Raw genomic sequence first — 17,444 nt, forward strand, 5'->3', positions numbered from 1 at the left:
TTAAATGATTTTTTTAAATATGTACAGTATATGAAGACATTAGAGCTGCACATCTATTGCGTGTTTAATAATATCATATATATATGTATTATATATATGGTACAATTCAAATACATTTATCTAGTCTAGTTTATCTAGTCTGCTATTAAATCAGTTAGTGAGGTGTTTAATAAAACACGTCCTTGTACTATAAATGTGCTACAGGGTGATTAAATGTCTGTTTGTGCTCATGGTCTCAAAGACAGCTGGGCCCGGTTCAGAATTTCAGTTCGGATCTGAGGATAATCGGGATGCTCATGAAGAACCTGTAAGAATAAAACACAGAAAAATCTACATATTTCATGAATGTTACAGTGGATAGGTATAAAATTTGAAGTGTTATGTCAGAACATGTACATCTCTCTCCTACTACAGTAACAAGATATGAGTAACCTGATACAATACAATTCTCAGGGCTTTATTTATTTAGTCTTTATTTATTTTATTAGTCATACAAACCTGATGACAGATATCAATGGCCTGTGTGTAATTCCTGCACTTCAGAAAATTAAATGCAAGTCTGTATCCTGTGATGAGAAAAAGGGTAGCAGTGAGTGACTTGATTATTATAGACTTTATCCGTTTCTGAACTAAAATGTTACATTGCTACACACACGCACACGCACACACACAACTTGTATAGTGTCAATTCAGTTTTGATTTATTCAAATTGAATTAAACTGTGAAAGCTTTGTGCTGAGACAAAATCCCTACCAATTGCAGGGTCAATGCAGTAGCTATATTTCCAGGCCAGTTCGTATTGCTCAGCAGCATCTTTGTACCTCTGATCGTTTTCCATTATGAAGCCTTTGTACTCATATGCCTTGCTGCATGACTGCATAGTTACAATGCAAAACACAGCAGCATATAAAATAAACCTTATTTAAATTGGAAAGTGCATAATTATTCATATTTACTATAGTTTATAAAGCTTCACGTAAGAAATCACCACTAAGGTGAAATAGTTTCGTACCTTATTGTATCGAATACAATCATCCAAAAGCTTATCTGCATTCACATATTTTCCTGATTTGATGTACATGTCAGCAAGGAGCAGGCAGCATTTCTCAAAGTTCTCAGCAATGCCAGAACTCCAGTTCATCTTATTGATCCTTTTTAAGAAGTTTCTTGCTTTGGGAGCCTGTTTAAGAAGCAGAAGTGCCTGGGCTACTATGAGCAATAAGGTCTCCAACATCACCTACAGCCATGAAGAAAACTAAGTTCACACATCCACATTTTCATCAAACTACACTTCTTGAGTTACAATAACAATAGAATGTATAAAGAGATGTATAAAGTGTAGGCTGAAAATGTTGGCCTGTGATATGCTTCCAAATGCTTTCCCTCTCACACCAGCACTCAGTGTATAATCAATTTCTGCATAAACAGTGCTAACATTGTTCCTTATTGATAGTAACGTAAAGCTTATGAATCACACTATATCTCTGAGATGCAGTATTACATCAAAATTGTTGCATATTGTACGTGATGATTTCACTCATAAGTTCATGTATGCATGTCATCAAATATCCTGGTTTACCTTCTTTTCCATCATGTCAGAGAGAACATGAACAGCACTCTCTATTTGTTTCGGCTCTTTGCTGTAGATCAGACAGAGGTTGTAAAGGATTGTGGCCTTGTCCTGGCTAGCTTTGGAGCGGGGTTGGAATTCTCTGAGCAGATTCTGGGCTATGTTCATTCCTATTAACTTTTGATCATCAAGGACAAGTGGCACACTGGAGCTGGAAAATCGAAGAGAATAATTAGGACAAATGAAGGCTAGTTTACTAAAAAGTAATTTCAACAACCATGCAAGCAACAGATATAATTAGGGTCACATTGGAATCTAAGAACAACCTGCTAATAAGTTCTACAAATATTGTGAATATTTGAAAAACTTAAATAGTAAAAAAAATTATAATAAAATGTCCAATCATTCTAAAAAAAAAACCCACATTTTATAGTCAATGTGCTTTTGTAGTGCAGCTCTACTGAACCAGCTCTGTACCTTGAGCCCTCTGAGCTCTCAAACACTTCTCCTCCAAATGTCTTCTTGTCTGGGTTAAGACAGATGTGCACCATCAGCACAAGTGCATCCTCCCCCCATTCTGCATCCCTCCTGGCCTGGTTTAGATGCGTCATTGCCTCCTGTACACGGTATGCATGCCTAATACAGATAGATCATATTTCATATACAGCACCTGCTTAGCTGACCTAAATGTTATGTTATGATTAACAGTTGTACAAATGCACACTTTTTAGATGTTTTCCTTTGTTAGAAAACATGCTTTTAATAAGTATTTTTATCTGTTGATGTTTATTATATAATATATATATATATATATATTTTTTTTTTAGAAGTCTATATTGTGTGATCTTTACAAAAACAAACTGTTCTTCCACTGTCAAACACACTTTCAGCACAAACAGCACATCGGTGGTTAGGCACAGAACGGGTAATAAAAACCTGGTAGCGACAACTTACAAATGCTGATAGCCATGCTGCCCATCTCATTTTTATACATTATAAAAGATCTTACAGTGAGGTTTGCTTGATACTGACCAGTAATAGAGGCCTTTGCAGTAGTTGTAACCTGGTTCTCTAACTGCAGCTGGAGAGTAAGCTAGACATTTCTCAAAGAAGGGCAGCACTTCATCCAGTCTTCCCACCCAGTGTAACATGTGGAGAAATTTCACCAGGGCATGAAAGTTGTCTGTTACACACAAAAGCAATATTGTCAGAAAGGTCTGTGAAATTTTGCTACACAAAATGGGCAAAAAATAATTTCGAACCTGACCATCGCATCAAAGTGTTTTTGAACATTTAATTCTAGAATTAGTTCTCCTTCGCTTTTAAAGTAACCTACACTTTTCTGGGAATCATGCTGGATAAGGATTTGGGCTCAACCACTTTGTTTCCATTAAGGAAATTGTAGTGCTACAGCATAAAAATACAATTAATTCAGTTGTTTACTGACAACTTTGTGGCAACATTTTGGAAAAAAAGAGTCATAGGGGTGTGGTGGTCAGTTGTACAAGATAGACAATGCAGAGCACACTATCAAGACAAAGGTTTGTTACCAAAATATTTGTTCTTTCAAAACATCCAATTCTACATTTATTCCCAGGTTGCTGTTATAATAACCTATAATCTTTGCACAGTACTGTATAATCAGAGTAGGTTTACTGGTCGGCGCTATCTTGGGTTATTTTTGTCTTGTGTTGTCTGTCTGCACTAGCTGTCTGTACTGTTTTTCGTCTGCACTAGGTTGCACTGGATGCACTTTATGTAGCTTTGTGTTGTGTTGTAGCTCTATGTTGTTGTTTAGTGTAGCACCAGGGTTCTGGAGGAACGTTGTCTCGTTTTTACTGTGTACTGTGTACCACTGTGTATAGTAGAAATGACAATAAAAGCCTCTTGACTAATCTTCATTCTTAGTGAAATCAGGTACTAAACTAGGGTGATGATGCCTGGGGTGCAGTAATACATTCGAAGCCTTTGTCCATATAGTGTATATTAGTTACTCACATATTTTCTTCTATAATCAGTACCTGGCAGTTTGTATAAGATATTTGTGTACAGCTTAAGGGCTTCTTCTTTTTTGTTTCTCTGGAACAGCACGTCAGCTAACAGCTTTAAATGTACAGAAACATGGACATGATACAATGCTTAGACTTAGGCATGATACACTACAAATGTACACACAAATATATACAGTACCATATTGGCGCTAACATGATTTTCATTGAGATTCAATATCTTAAGACAATGGTCTTCACAGTAATCCAATCGGTGGTGTACGTAGTACAACTGCGCAATCTCTAAATAAACCTACAGAAAAGAGAATAAATATATATGTATAATTAAGAAAACAGTCTGTTAGCTTACTGACTTTTCTAAATATGAAAAATGACACTTATTGAGGTGACCTCTATGTCATCTGGAGTATAGCTCAGAGCCTCCGAATAGCACTGCCTCGCTTTCTCTAAATCAGATTTTTGGCGATACTCATGGGCCTGCAAAAAAAAAATAGCTGCTGCCACTTTCCTCTGCTCCTCTTTGATCTCAGGCTGCTCAAATGGCAGACGTCTCATAATCTTCTGCTGGATATCAGAGATCTGACAGCGAGTAGAAACAACAACAACAGTCATAAAATAGGTGCAGAATTAAGTCTTAAATTAGAGAATCTCAATCTAAATCTTAACACTACAAGTTAAGATACACTATAATCTCAACACTACAACTTAAACACTTTTTATACAACTTAAAAGGTCCACATACTGTATAAGTGTGACCGTCAGGTGTACACGTACCTATAGCCATATAGAGTATGTAAAACAATAAAATCAACATCCACTGACCTCTTGTATCTTTTCTAGGCATAGTTCATTTCTGGCCTGCAGAATTTTTATAAGCATTTGTGAAAATTTTACATCATTCATCATGCTGGTCAGATCCGTGCCTGAGGAAACATGACATATGCAGTATAAGTGTTTTTTGCTGTTGTTGTTTTTTTAAACACTCATCAGAGAAAGGACTAAATGCCGGTTGTAAATGAAGTCTATTAATATTTTAATGTAATCTCGGTATCTTCAATGAGTGATAAAATAGTATCACTAATGCATCATACATCAGACGTGTTTTTAATTTCTTACTGTCTCATTTTTACCTCAGGATTTTACTCGAAACAATTTCTAAACACTTTCTCTTTCAAGAGAAACCCTGTGGTAGGGTTCTATATATAAAGGTTCACCCAGAGAGACAAAAATGTAACCCTTTTAATAGGTTTTTTAATAGCACTTATAACATGTAAATGTAAAAATCTAACAGGCAAATACAGTGTAAAATGACAGATCAACTCATATCAACTTATATTTATTTTATGAACTAAATATATAATATACAGTATATGAAGAGATTTTACTTTCTTTATGATCCAATGCCTTCTGTATGATTTTCTCAGCTCTTTCAAATTCCTTAAGTTTAAGCAGAAGCTCAGCCAGCTCTAAACAAACAGAGTCCATTAAACTGGTGTTGAGAGCAGTTTCATAGTAGTTAACAGCCTGAGGGATAGTAATCAAAAAGGGTCACATATGAGAAATACTTTCATCATTTGGCACATAACCCATCTCCCCTAAAAAAAAACAGGTCACTTGCCTTGTCGTACTGGTGTGTTCTCACCAGGGCTTGGCCAATTTTCTTGGCAAGTGTTGCATCATTGGGTGCCATTTTTACTGCTTCTTGATAGACTTCAATAGCTTTATCTGGCTATGAAGTAACAAACAAGTTTTTATTTTTTTCATGTCAATAAAAAGTATTTGAAAAATGTTAAATATTAAAATACTAAAAATGATATATAGAAAAAAATGCATAGAAAAAAATCCACAGGTACCTCTTGTATCTTCATAAAGGCATCACCAAGCAACACAGTAGAGTAAAGTCCAGGTAAATGTTTGGAGATTTCTCTAAAACATTTATGAATCATTTTTTTAGTTTAATAGGAAATTGGTAATAATGAAGAGCAAGAGGTAGAACAACTATTATATGTTAATGACCATGCTAATTATTGCACAGCGGTAGCTTTATTTGGGCAGTGGTTCAGCAGTAGAAGCAGCAGTTAAGATTCTATCCTAGTTTAACAGAAGTGTAAATAAACTGTGAGGAGTAAAGCGTCAAGCTCAGCTATATTTGTGAATTGGATTCTGAATGAACACATGTAATGCTATTGTTCTTATATGTTCAGAAAATGCAGGTATTTGGTTATCCAAGCCATCTGTATTGCACACTGCCCTCCCACCATTTACACTACTGTAAATATTTCCACAAAAAAAAAAAAAACACTTTGGTATTTAAGGTTATTCTTAATGCATTCACCTGTAACATGCTATGTAGAGTCTCTTATTTCTCAATCGTTCAAGGTAAATGCAGGCCATCTTCTCCTTGGCATGTATGTAGATGGGCTCCCCTGGAATTATATTTCCCAGTGCATTCAGAGCTGCATCAATATTATCTTTAGCTAAGGCCAAGTCTACATTAGCAATCATAACCCTCACTTCCTCAGGGGTGTCCTTAAACTGCCACATCGCATCTTGTATAACCTTTGTAGCCTCATGCTTTAAAAAAATAAAAATAAAAATTACACACATACATACAAATGCATACACACACATACACTGCCCATACCCAAAAAAAAGTCACCACCTGGATTTAACTAAGCAAATATTTAAGAGCCTCCTATTGGATAATAACTGCATGGATGATCATGTTTCAGCTGGCAACAAGTTATTTAACCCTAACTGATGCAGTGAGTAGCTTCTCATTTCTTAAACAACCGTGTCAGTAGACGCATCCTGTAGTCGTGAAAAAGATGTTTCAGAAGGGTAAAATTATTGCCACGCATCAAGCAAAGAAAACATCTAAGGAGATTGCTGAAACTACTAAAATTGGGTTAAGAACTGTCTAACACATTATCAAAATCTAGAAGGATAGTGGGGAACCATCATCTTCGAGGAAAAAATGCGGTCGGATACAAATCTTGAATGATCGTGATTGGCGATCACAAACGTTTGGTGAAATCAAATCATAAAAAGCCATAGTAGACTCAAGGCTATGTTCAATAGTCAAAGTAAGAGCATATCCACACACACAATGCAAAGGGAATCAAAGGGATTGGGACTATACAGCTGTGTAGCCTTAAGAAAACCACGTATCAGTGAGGCTAATCGGGAAAAAAGGCTTCAATTTGCTAGGGAGCATTAAGATTAGACTCTGGAGCAATATAAGGTGGTCATGTGGTCTGATGAGTCCAGATTTACCCTGTTCTAGAGTAATGGGTGCATCAGGGTAAGAAGAGAGGTGGATGAACTGATGCATCCATCATGCCTAGTGCCTACTGTACAAACCTGTGGGGGCAGTGCTATGATCTGTGGTTGCTGCAGTTGGGAATCTTCTAGATGTGCTGGAGAAGCGGTCCGACTCTCCCATCACCAATACAAGATCTTGGTAAAAATGTACTGTAACTCTGGACAGGAATAATTGTTGTGACATTGCAGAAGCCTATGGAAACTATGCCATGGCAAGTGTGTGCCGTAATCAAAGCTAAAGGCAGAAATATTAGAGTGTGTGACTTTTTTTTTTTTTTTTTAATGGGCAGTATATACAGTGGGTACGGCAAGTATTCAGACCCCCTTAAATTTTTCACTCTTTGTTATATTGCAGCCATTTGCTAAAATCATTTAGGTTCATTCTTTTTCCTCATGAATGTACACATAGCACCCCATACTGACAGAAAAACACAGAATTGTTGACATTGTTGCAGATTTATTAAAAAAGAAAAACTGAAATATCACATGGTCCTAAGTATTCAGACCCTTTGCTCAGTATTTAGTAGAAGCCCCCTTTTGATCTAATACAGCCAGGAGTCTTTTTGGGAAAGATGCAACAAGTCTTTCACACCTGGATTAGGGGATCCTCTGCCATTCCTCCTTGCAGATCCTCTCCAGTTCTGTCAGGTTGGATGGTAAACGTTGGTGGACAGCCATTTTTAGGTCTCTACAGAGATGCTCAATTGGGTTTAAGTCAGGGCTCTGGCTGGGCCATTCAAGAACAGTCACGGAGTTGTTGTAAAGCCACTCCTTCGTTATTTTAGCTGTGTGCTTAGGGTCATTGTCTTGTTGGAAGGTAAACCTTCGGCCCAGTCTGAGGTCCAGAGCACTCTGGAGAAGGTTTTTGTCCAGGATATCCCTGTACTTGGCCACATTCATCTTTCCCTCGATTGCAACCAGTCGTCCTGTCCCTGCAGCTGAAAAACACCCCCACAGCATGATGCTGCCACCACCATGCTTCACTGTTGGGACTGTATTGGACAGGTGATGAGCAGTGCCTGGTTTTCTCCACACATACCGCTTAGAATTAAGGCCAAAAACTTCTATTTTAGTCTCATCAGACCAGAGAATCTTATTTCTCACCATCTTGGAGTCCTTCAGGTTTTTTTTAGCAAACTCCATGCGGGCTTTCATCTGTCTTACACTGAGGAGAGGCTTCCGTCGGGCCACTCTGCAATAAAGCCCCGACTGGTGGAGGGCTGCAGTGATGGTTGACTTTCTACAACTTTCTCCCATCTCCTGACTGCATCTCTGGAGCTCAGTCACAGTGATCTTTGGGTTCTTCTTTACCTCTCTCACCAAGGCTCTTCTCCCCCGATAGCTCAGTTTGGCCGGACGGCCAGCTCTAGGAAGGGTTCTGGTTGTCCCAAACGTCTTCCATTTGAGGATTATGGAGGCCAATGTGCTCTTAGGAACCTTAAGTGCAGCAGAAATCTTTTTGTAACCTTGGCCAGATCTGTGCCTTGCCACAATTCTGTCTCTGAGCTCTTCAGGCAGTTCCTTTGACCTCATGATTCTCATTTGCTCGGACATGCATTGTGATCTGGAAGGTCTTATATAGACAGGTGTGTGGCTTTTCTAATCAAGTCCAATCAGTATAATCAAACACAGCTGGACTCAAATGAAGGTGTAGAACCATCTCAAGGATGATCAGAAGAAATGGAAAGCACCTGAGTTAAATATATGAGTGTCACAGCAAAGAGTCTGAATACTTAGGACCATGTGATATTTCAGTTTTTCTTTTTTAATAAATCTGCAACAATGTCAACAATTCTGTGTTTTTCTGTCAATATGGGGAGCTATGTGTACATTCATGAGGAAGAAGAATGAACTTAAATGATTTTAGCAAATGGCTGCAATATAACAAAGAGTGAAAAATTTAAGGGGGTCTGAATACTATCCGTACCCACTGTATTAATAAAGTGAATATAAAGTGAAAAAGTTCATGCAGGTATTATACATATATAGCATACAGTGTATACAAGTGGTGGGCCGTGCATTTGGTACCTGTGCCTTCAGTGGGGATATACACGATCAAGAATCACGTCACAATTATAGAAACCATCAATACTGTACAAAAACGCAATATAACAACATTATGACACCACGTCTGTCTTGACAGACAGGTCGACCTGAGATCAGGCTCCGCCCCACCTTTATCCCTCAGGTCGACCCCTCCTAACATCATTGCAGCGAGATTTCTTCCCGTCCAAGTGCAAGGAGGGAAGTGCTGGTGAAACACCTCACTCTGTTATCAAAGAATTTCTGACTTACGTTAAGTAACCCATCGTTCTTTTTCTAACTTCGCTCTGTGTTTCACTATGGGAGATATAGACTGCTCCTGGATTGCACAAGCCAATCACATTAGCTCAGAGCATCTGGCACTCAGCACAGCATGTGCCAAGGATGACTCAGACACATCTAGTCTATAAAACCGCACAAAGGTGAGTGGCGTAGCCCAGCCAGCCGCCGCACAAATTTCCTGAACAGAAACTCCGTTAAGTAGGGCCCATGATGTCGCCATCCCTCTAGTAGAGTGGGCCCTTAGACCCGCAGGTGCCTGAGAACCACAGCATTCATACGCTATAGATATAGCCTCCACAATCCAGCGGGACAGCCGTTGTCTCGACAACGGCTTCCCTTTGTGAGGGGTAGCCCAAGACACAAACAGCTGGTCAGATTTCCTGAAACCCGCTGTTCTCTTGACATACGTATGGAGGGCCCGCACTGGGCACAAGGAACCCAATCCCTCCTCCTCCTGAGGTGGGTGGAAAGCCGAAAGTTCCGTAACGGGACATCTATAAGAAGAATCCACCACCTTAGGTACAAACGCCGGGTTAGGGCGAAAGGAAACTTTCGTGAGCCCAGGGGCAAACTGTAAACAGGACGGACTGACAGACAGGGCTTGCAGCTCGCTCACACGCTTAGCAGTCACTAGAGCCACAAGCAGCGCCGTTTTAAGAGAAATAAATTTCAGCCCTATGCCATCCACCGGCTCGAAGGGGTGATGAGAAAGGGCTTCCAAAACCAAAGATAGGTCCCACTGAGGCACTAACCGCAGAGACACCGGCCTCTTACGGCGTGCACCTTTCATAAACCGGCTAATCAAAGGGTGCCGACCCGCAGGTTCGTTATTAAACCCGACATGACACGCAGAAATAGCCGCCAGATACACCTTCAAAGTAGAAAAAAGCTTTCCCTTTATCCAGCAAATCCTGGAGAAAGCACAAAATGTCTCCCACAGAACACTGGAAGGAGACAATGTGACCACGGCCACACCACTCCTCAAAAACTCGCCATTTATTGTCATAAATCGTGCGAGTAGACGAGGCCCTGGCACTCTGGATAGTGTGTATAACCGATTGGGGTAAACCTGCCACACTCAAGTTCCCCCTCTCACGGGCCAGGCCCAGAGAGCAATCCTGTCCGGGTGCGGATGATAAATCTTCCCGCCCGCCTGGGACAGAAAGTCCCTCCGTGGAGGGAGCGGCCACGGTTGATCTGACAGTAGCTAAACTATTTCTGCGATCCAGTGTCTGGACGCCCAACGTGGAGCTATCAGAATCAGTAACAAGCTGAGTTCTCTGGCCCTGACCAGGGTGGGGGAAATCAAGCTCAGGGTGCTTGCCTGGGTGGGCTAACGCATCCACACCCAACGGTGCATCTTCGTCTCTTAGAGAAAAGAACAGAGGACACTGAGCGTTTTCTCGCGAGGCGTAGAGATCTACGGCAGCCCGGCCATATCTCTGCCATATCTGCTCCACCACCTGGGTGTGCAGTTTCCATTCCCCATACAGAGGGTTTCCCCTGGACAACAGATCCGCACCCTTGTTCCATATGCCTGGAACATGAGTCGCTTTGATGGACAAAAGCCTCGTGTCGCACCACATTTTGCGAAAGTGCCACATTTATTGTGTTTTTTTTTTTTTTTTTAACAATTCAATTCAATTCATTTTTATTTGTATAGCGCTTTTAACAATGAACATTGTCTCAAAGCAGCTTTACACAGATAATGCGGTGATTAAAAATGAATATGTTCTTTATGAGTAAGTTTGTCCCTGATGAGCAAGCCGGTGGCGACTGTGGCAAGGAAAAACTCCCCGAGATGGCATAAGGAAGAAACCTTGAGAGGAACCAGACTCAAGAGGGAACCCATCCTCATCTGTGTTACACCGAATGTCCATTTGTGGCAGGTATACAATGTTGCGGGGTACAGTGATGATGATCAAAAGCGAACTGTATTCCTGAGTCAGTGTAGGAGACTGTTGACATCAACTACAGTCCAATCCATCCTCAAAGCTCCCGTTCTTACTCCGGAATTTCATGGAACCACCTAAGGCGTTGATGACAAACCTTCCCCAGCTGCACAGAGTGGCCTCCAGTCAAAGAGAAACACTATCCAGAGGCAGGACTGGACGAAGTGGGAAGCCTCAGCCCGTGGCTTGGATGCGATGATGCATTCTTTATTGCGCAATCGTCCGAACTGACGTGCGAGTGAACAAATGTCGGGAGTGCTTGGTGACACTGAACATTTTCCCTTATTCCTCGAAACCGAGGAGAAACTATAGAGGAAGCCCTTGCGGAACTTAGAACTGGGCTGTTTTCTCTTCTCCTTTTCTTCACCAGCGGAGAAAGGAGGATAGGAGAACATTCGCGTGTCAGGTCGCACACTTCTTCTTCCGCTCCTCGGGGTGGGGCGGACGGTTTTTAGCTGCCACAGCCACAAATGAATGCTTTCCCCACGGTCCCGAGCCATCCGATCTCGGACGTTGACCAGCTTGCTGTCCGCCGAGAGCCGATCTTGTGCTCCTCACGTTCATCGGTCTCCCTCTCGCAGCCGCGGCTGCGGCAAAACCCCGTCGTGCTGGCTGAGGGGGCGTGTTCTAAAACAGCTTACGAGGCAAACAGAGGTTGAATGCTTCGTCCTCCTGTTTCCTGAGAGTGCTGGTTTCTCTCATCTTCTCTAGAGCTGGACCGAACAGACCTTTAGCGGGGTCGTAGGCAGCATCCATGACTTCCGCTTTCTGTGTGTCACCCAAGCCTGACAGGTTAAGCCACAACGCCCTCTCACCTGACACAGCCAAGCCCATCACGCGACCGCAGCCCTGAACTGCGCCTCGTGAAGAGCGGAGAATTAGGTCGTTTACCACACAGATCTCGTCCCAAAGAACGGGTTAGGTACTCCCGTGTCGAGCTGTCATCCCATTTCCTCTAAAATCTCCGCCTGGTACGCGGACAGCAAAGTCATCGGGTTTAGCGAGCACACTGACTGCGCTGCGTATTTATACATTTTCCCGTCGTAAAGGTCTCTCACCGCTCCCTCCGCGACCTGGGCCGCGGGCCAAGCTAGTCCTAGCTTCGCCGCGGCTCGTTTGCATACCTCGTGCAGGTTACCTTCAGCCTGTGAGGTTGCATCGCCCGCGCTCTGGGGTCTCGACTGTTGGGCCGGGAAGGCACCACTGTCGTCCTCATCCTCGTCCTCCAAATGTTTCACCGGCATCGACGCGCAGTGAGCGCATGCTTTCGGGCCCGCGAGCGACGTTTGAGCGTGCTTCGGGCCCATGCACGTGATGCACATCGGGTGAGGGTCCCTGCCCGAGATGGTTGCTCCACATGATGATGGACACGGGCGGGATGCAACCTCCCTGATCTTCGACTCATTCCCTTTGGTGGGGGGATGATTGTCGACATGGCTAAGTACGGGGAATATTAGACTCGTCACAACACGTTAGTCTGCCGATGTTCGCAGGGTAGTTAGCCCTCCGAAGGCTTCGCCTTGACGCGCTAGGCCTGTAATAGCCTGACGCTAATACGTCCCTACCGTGTAACTTAATACCCAGCAGGTTGGAATAGGGATAGCTCGCCTCGACGCGGACGCTATTCCGTGACGTCGCTCAGCGCGATTCCGTACGACTGACCTAGCGTTCGGTGGCGGAATCCAATGACGGCCCGCACGATGAACAGTTAAGCGAAACCAGCCGAGAACTGGAAGTGCTGAGAGAGCTTAGTGTAGTCCCTCACGGGAAGAAAGCGCGAAGTTAGAAAAAGAACGTGCACCTACATCATCTGGAGCAGTTCAGAATCAATATTTGTCTAATAACATCACAAAAACATAAAAATTTAAATCAATTACAACCTACTCACCGGAAATGCAGACTCATAATTTGCTCCGCTCCTCAGAGGCTGTAATCCAGTGGTACCGCTTATAGGCACTGGTCTGGAAGTGCCAAACAAACCCTTTCCCAGGCTGAGACAAGCTAGCTAGCTTCGGGGTTGGCCGACCTCCTCATGATGTCTAGCTTTTCGTGAAAATGTATTTTTAAGTATATCCGAGACCTAATAAATTTCTCTTCCTCCGTAGGCATAAAAAAAGTCTAATTCAGATGTATTAATGTGTGCAGATCATTACAGACCTGTTTTGCAAGTCGAACTTGGCTGTAACAGTTCCACTCTTTCTCCACCAATCAGAGGATGGAAAAATGCTAAAACTAATCTGGGCAAGCTAGCTGGGGCTGTGAGGCGAATTTTAAATCTGATTGGTTAAAGAAACAACAGACCCCATGCTAATAGAGACTAAGGTAAAAGGGCCAGCAGTACTGACTTTGAAGGCCCTGGGCAGATTAGATTGGCATGGCAGCACATAGAGTTTGAAATCTGATTGGACAAAAAATCTAACATCTACAGTCAAGAGAAACGCTATACAATAAAGAGAATAAACTGTTCGAAATAAATAAATACAATTTCATGGAACAAATTTCAGAACTTAGGTTGTAAATGTAGGTCAGTGCTTCTGATCATGTTAGGCCAGCAGATAAGTCCTTGCTGGACCTGACGGCCCACCACTGGTGTATACAAAGATCACTTTCAGTGCAAACCTGTACCAAAAAGGTTTTACATTAAAGCTAATACCTGCTCTCCATTTAACCGTAGGGCATCTGCTAGCTCCAGGAAAAAAGAAACTCGTTCACTGCGAGAGATCAGGTTTTCTTGTGTCTTAACGATCCTTTTGACCCCCGGCATGCTTATCACCATGTGGAGACACTGGATTGCCTCAGACAGCTGTCCAGCTCTCTTTAGAGCTCTGGCTTTGATTAAATTATACTGTGGCTTCTGTCTTAACTGAAAACACATACCCAGCAGGCCTTTAATAGTTGTCCCAGATTTAAAAAATGGTTATAGATGCAGTAGACTTACACACAAAGTAAATATATGCAACTACATTTAACAATGCAATATAGTTGATAAATTCTGGTAAGATGTTATCAGATGACAGAATATAGTATATTAGGCAAAACTTACCCAAAAGGAAATATTCAGCAAACAATTATAGTAAATAAAAGGTACTTTTTGACTCACTTCAAAGTTATAGCTAACTCCAGTCTCCAAACTGCTAAGGCACTTGCTGTAATCTCCTGCATGAAGGTGAAGTTTGGCCTGGAGTAAATGGACCTCAGGCATGGAGGGATCCTTCTCCATACAGATGTTCAGAAATTGCTGAGCAGCTGCCTGATCACCTTTAAATATTAGTAAATATTAGTAAATATGAGTTATTCAAAAGATTCTATTTATAATATATAAAGAAGAAACCATGACCAAGACTGCTGTTATTCGAAAGTAAGCTTGATATAATGGATTAATTGCTGATTATTTTTCTATTTCAGCAAGTGTTGATTTCCTCTTGACTGACAATTACTAATCAATTTGTATTTTTTTAATTGATTAATTAACAATTTCTCATAACATACATTCAATACATCTAATGTTTTAGCACACAAGTTAGTTTTTCTTTTTTTTTTTATGTTACAGCAGCAACAGTGAGAAAAATAAGTATTTGAACACCCTGCTATTTTGCAAGTTCTCCCACTTAGAAATCATGGAGGAAAAAAAAAAAAATCCAGAAATCACAATGTATGATTTTTTAAACTATTTATTTGTATGATACAGCTGCAAATAAGTATTTGAACACCTGAGAAAGTCAATGTTAATATTTGGTACAGTAGCCTTTGTTTGCAATTACAGAGGTCAAACATTTCCTGTAGGTTTTCACCAGGTTTGCACACACTGCAGGAGGGATTTTGGCCCACTCCTCCAAACAGATCTTCTCTAGATCAGTCAGGTTCGGGCCTGTCGCTGAAAAACACGGAGTTTGAGCTCGCTCCAAAGATTCTCTATTGGGTTTAGGTCTGGAGACTGGCTAGGTAATGCCAGAACCTTGATATGCTTCTTACAGAGCCACTCCTTGGTTATCCTGGCTGTGTGCTTCGGGTCATTGTCATGTTGAAAGACCCAGCCTCGACCCATCTTCAATGCTTCAACTGAGGGAAGGAGGTTGTTCCCCAAAATCTCGCAATACATGGCCCCGGTCATCCTCTCCTTAATACAGTGCAGTCGCCCTGTCCCATGTGCAGAAAAACACCCCCAAAGCATGATGCTACCACCCCCATGCTTCACAGTAGGGATGGTGTTCTTGGGATGGTACTCATCATTCTTCTTCCTCCAAACACGTTTAGTGGAATTATGACCCAAAAGTTCTAATTTGGTCTCATCTGACCACATGACTCCTCTGGTTTATCCAGATGGTCATTGGCAAACTTAAGACATGCCTGGACATGTGCTGGTTTAAGCAGGGGAACCTTCCGTGCCATGCATGATTTCAAACCATGACGTCTTAGTGTACTACCAACAGTAACCTTGGAAACGGTGGTCCCAGCTCTTTTCAGGTCATTGACCAGCTCCTCCCGTGTAGTTCTGGGCTGATTTCTCACCTTCCTTAGGATCATTGAGACCCCACGAGGTGAGATCTTGCATGGAGCCCCAGTCCGAGGGAGCTTGACAGTCATGTTTAGCTTCTTCTATTTTCTAATGATTGCTCCAACAGTGGACCTTTTTTCACCAAGCTGCTTGGCAATTTCCCCCTAGCCCTTTCCAGCCTTGTGGAGGTGTACAATTTTGTCTCTAGTGTCTTTGGACAGCTCTTTGGTCTTGGCCATGTTAGTAGTTGGATTCTTACTGATTGTATGGGGTGGACAGGTGTCTTTATGCAGCTAACGACCTCAAACAGGTGCATCTAATTTAGGATAATAAATGTAGTGGAGGTGGACATTTTAAAGGCAGACTAACAGGTCTTTGAGGGTCAGAATTCTAGCTGATAGACAGGTGTTCAAATACTTATTTGCAGCTGTATCATACAAATAAATAGTTTAAAAATCATATATTGTGATTTCTGGATTTTTTTTTTTTTTTAGATTATGTCTCTCACAGTGGACATGCACCTACGATGACAATTTCCGACCCCTCCATGATTTCTAAGTGGGAGAACTTGCAAAATAGCAGGGTGTTCAAATACTTATTTTCCTCACTGTATAAACGTGTTCCTTCACCTTAATAATTAAAGGGTTAAACATAAATAAAAAGCAACCTGGCAATTAATTGGACAACCAGGAATCTCTGCTCAAGTTTTTTCCATTAACTTGTTATTATACAATACCATATAAGAACAACCCAACCATTCACTATTACTTTATATGTAGTCAAACACTCATTTCATTTAGTTGAGCCCCAAAGCATTGCATTTTAAATATCATCACATACCTGTAAGGAATTTGACATGTGCCATGTAATAGCAGTTTGCTAACACACAGGGAGCAGCTTTAATTGCAGCTTCTAGAATCATACAGGCATGCTTCAGCCCAAAAGGATAGGGTAGACCAGCAACATGTGGCATATCCTAAAAACAGCAAAAAGTGTTTGTTTTAAAAAGCATGGATTACCAGGGCTCAGTGTAATTAAATTGTAAGCCAAAGGGCAAAACCTACTGGAAAGGGTTGGCTACAGGCCAGAGACAAATAAAAGGTTGCAACCACTCCACAATATAGTAAGTCAATGTTATTTTTTCAAATGTGAGCATTGAAAGAAGTAGAGAGGAGGTGTGGGGAAAAGAAAAATAATGTTAAGTGGCAAAATAAATGGATTTGACTGAACAATGGGTTCAAGTATAATTTTTGCATAAAACACATAGGAGGAATAGACAACTCAATTCAAGTCAAATACAACTCAACCAATAACCAATTGAAGTAGATTAGAAATAAACAAACAAACGATTCTTCCCACCTGTGGCTTCATACCTGTAGCTCCCTGCAGATTTGCCTCTAGGAGCACAATATGTTCACACTGTTTCCCCATGGGGAACATTTTAATGCTGGACCATCCAAAGCTAAAGTTAAGTTATTCCTGCTAGCAATGGGAGTTTTACTTTTACTCCTATTTTAGGTCTGTGCATGTGTATGGTCTCTGTGACACACCATTTCAGGATGGCAAAAGTAAGAATTTAAATCCAGTATTTATACCAGTATTGATTTAATTTATTAAATTATTAATAAATTATTAATTAATTTATTAATTAGTTTATTTGAAAACTGTGTACACATTTCATATGTGTATATGTTTGCACCTGACACCAAGACAAATTCCTAATACTGTAAAGAGCTCTTTGCTGAACCCTTTGCTGTACCTGGCAATAA

General features: G+C 41.3%; 1 protein-coding gene across 2 annotated transcripts in view; it reads right to left on the minus strand.

Moving 5' to 3' along the window:
• Nucleotides 1–95: 95 nt before the first annotated feature.
• The window catches only part of ttc21a (tetratricopeptide repeat domain 21A), a 26,536-nt gene continuing 9,187 nt past the window's right edge, over nucleotides 96–17,444 (minus strand). For both annotated transcript variants that reach the window (XM_083544607.1, XM_083544606.1), the window contains exons 12-29: nucleotides 16,516–16,651; nucleotides 14,281–14,438; nucleotides 13,834–14,043; nucleotides 5,915–6,153; nucleotides 5,433–5,505; nucleotides 5,198–5,308; nucleotides 4,965–5,103; nucleotides 4,402–4,502; nucleotides 3,970–4,158; nucleotides 3,761–3,871; nucleotides 3,592–3,673; nucleotides 2,603–2,753; nucleotides 2,048–2,206; nucleotides 1,580–1,781; nucleotides 1,013–1,237; nucleotides 754–874; nucleotides 499–566; nucleotides 96–305 (exon numbers count right to left, since the gene is read on the minus strand). In XM_083544607.1, the coding sequence (XP_083400733.1) occupies nucleotides 228–305; nucleotides 499–566; nucleotides 754–874; nucleotides 1,013–1,237; nucleotides 1,580–1,781; nucleotides 2,048–2,206; nucleotides 2,603–2,753; nucleotides 3,592–3,673; nucleotides 3,761–3,871; nucleotides 3,970–4,158; nucleotides 4,402–4,502; nucleotides 4,965–5,103; nucleotides 5,198–5,308; nucleotides 5,433–5,505; nucleotides 5,915–6,153; nucleotides 13,834–14,043; nucleotides 14,281–14,438; nucleotides 16,516–16,651 (2,553 nt within the window). In that variant the 3' untranslated portion in view covers nucleotides 96–227. The remainder of the gene's footprint in view (nucleotides 306–498; nucleotides 567–753; nucleotides 875–1,012; nucleotides 1,238–1,579; nucleotides 1,782–2,047; nucleotides 2,207–2,602; nucleotides 2,754–3,591; nucleotides 3,674–3,760; nucleotides 3,872–3,969; nucleotides 4,159–4,401; nucleotides 4,503–4,964; nucleotides 5,104–5,197; nucleotides 5,309–5,432; nucleotides 5,506–5,914; nucleotides 6,154–13,833; nucleotides 14,044–14,280; nucleotides 14,439–16,515; nucleotides 16,652–17,444) is intronic.

Source organism: Silurus aristotelis (genome assembly GCF_946808225.1).
Source record: "Silurus aristotelis genome assembly, chromosome: 1".
NCBI classification, from domain to species: domain Eukaryota; kingdom Metazoa; phylum Chordata; class Actinopteri; order Siluriformes; family Siluridae; genus Silurus; species Silurus aristotelis.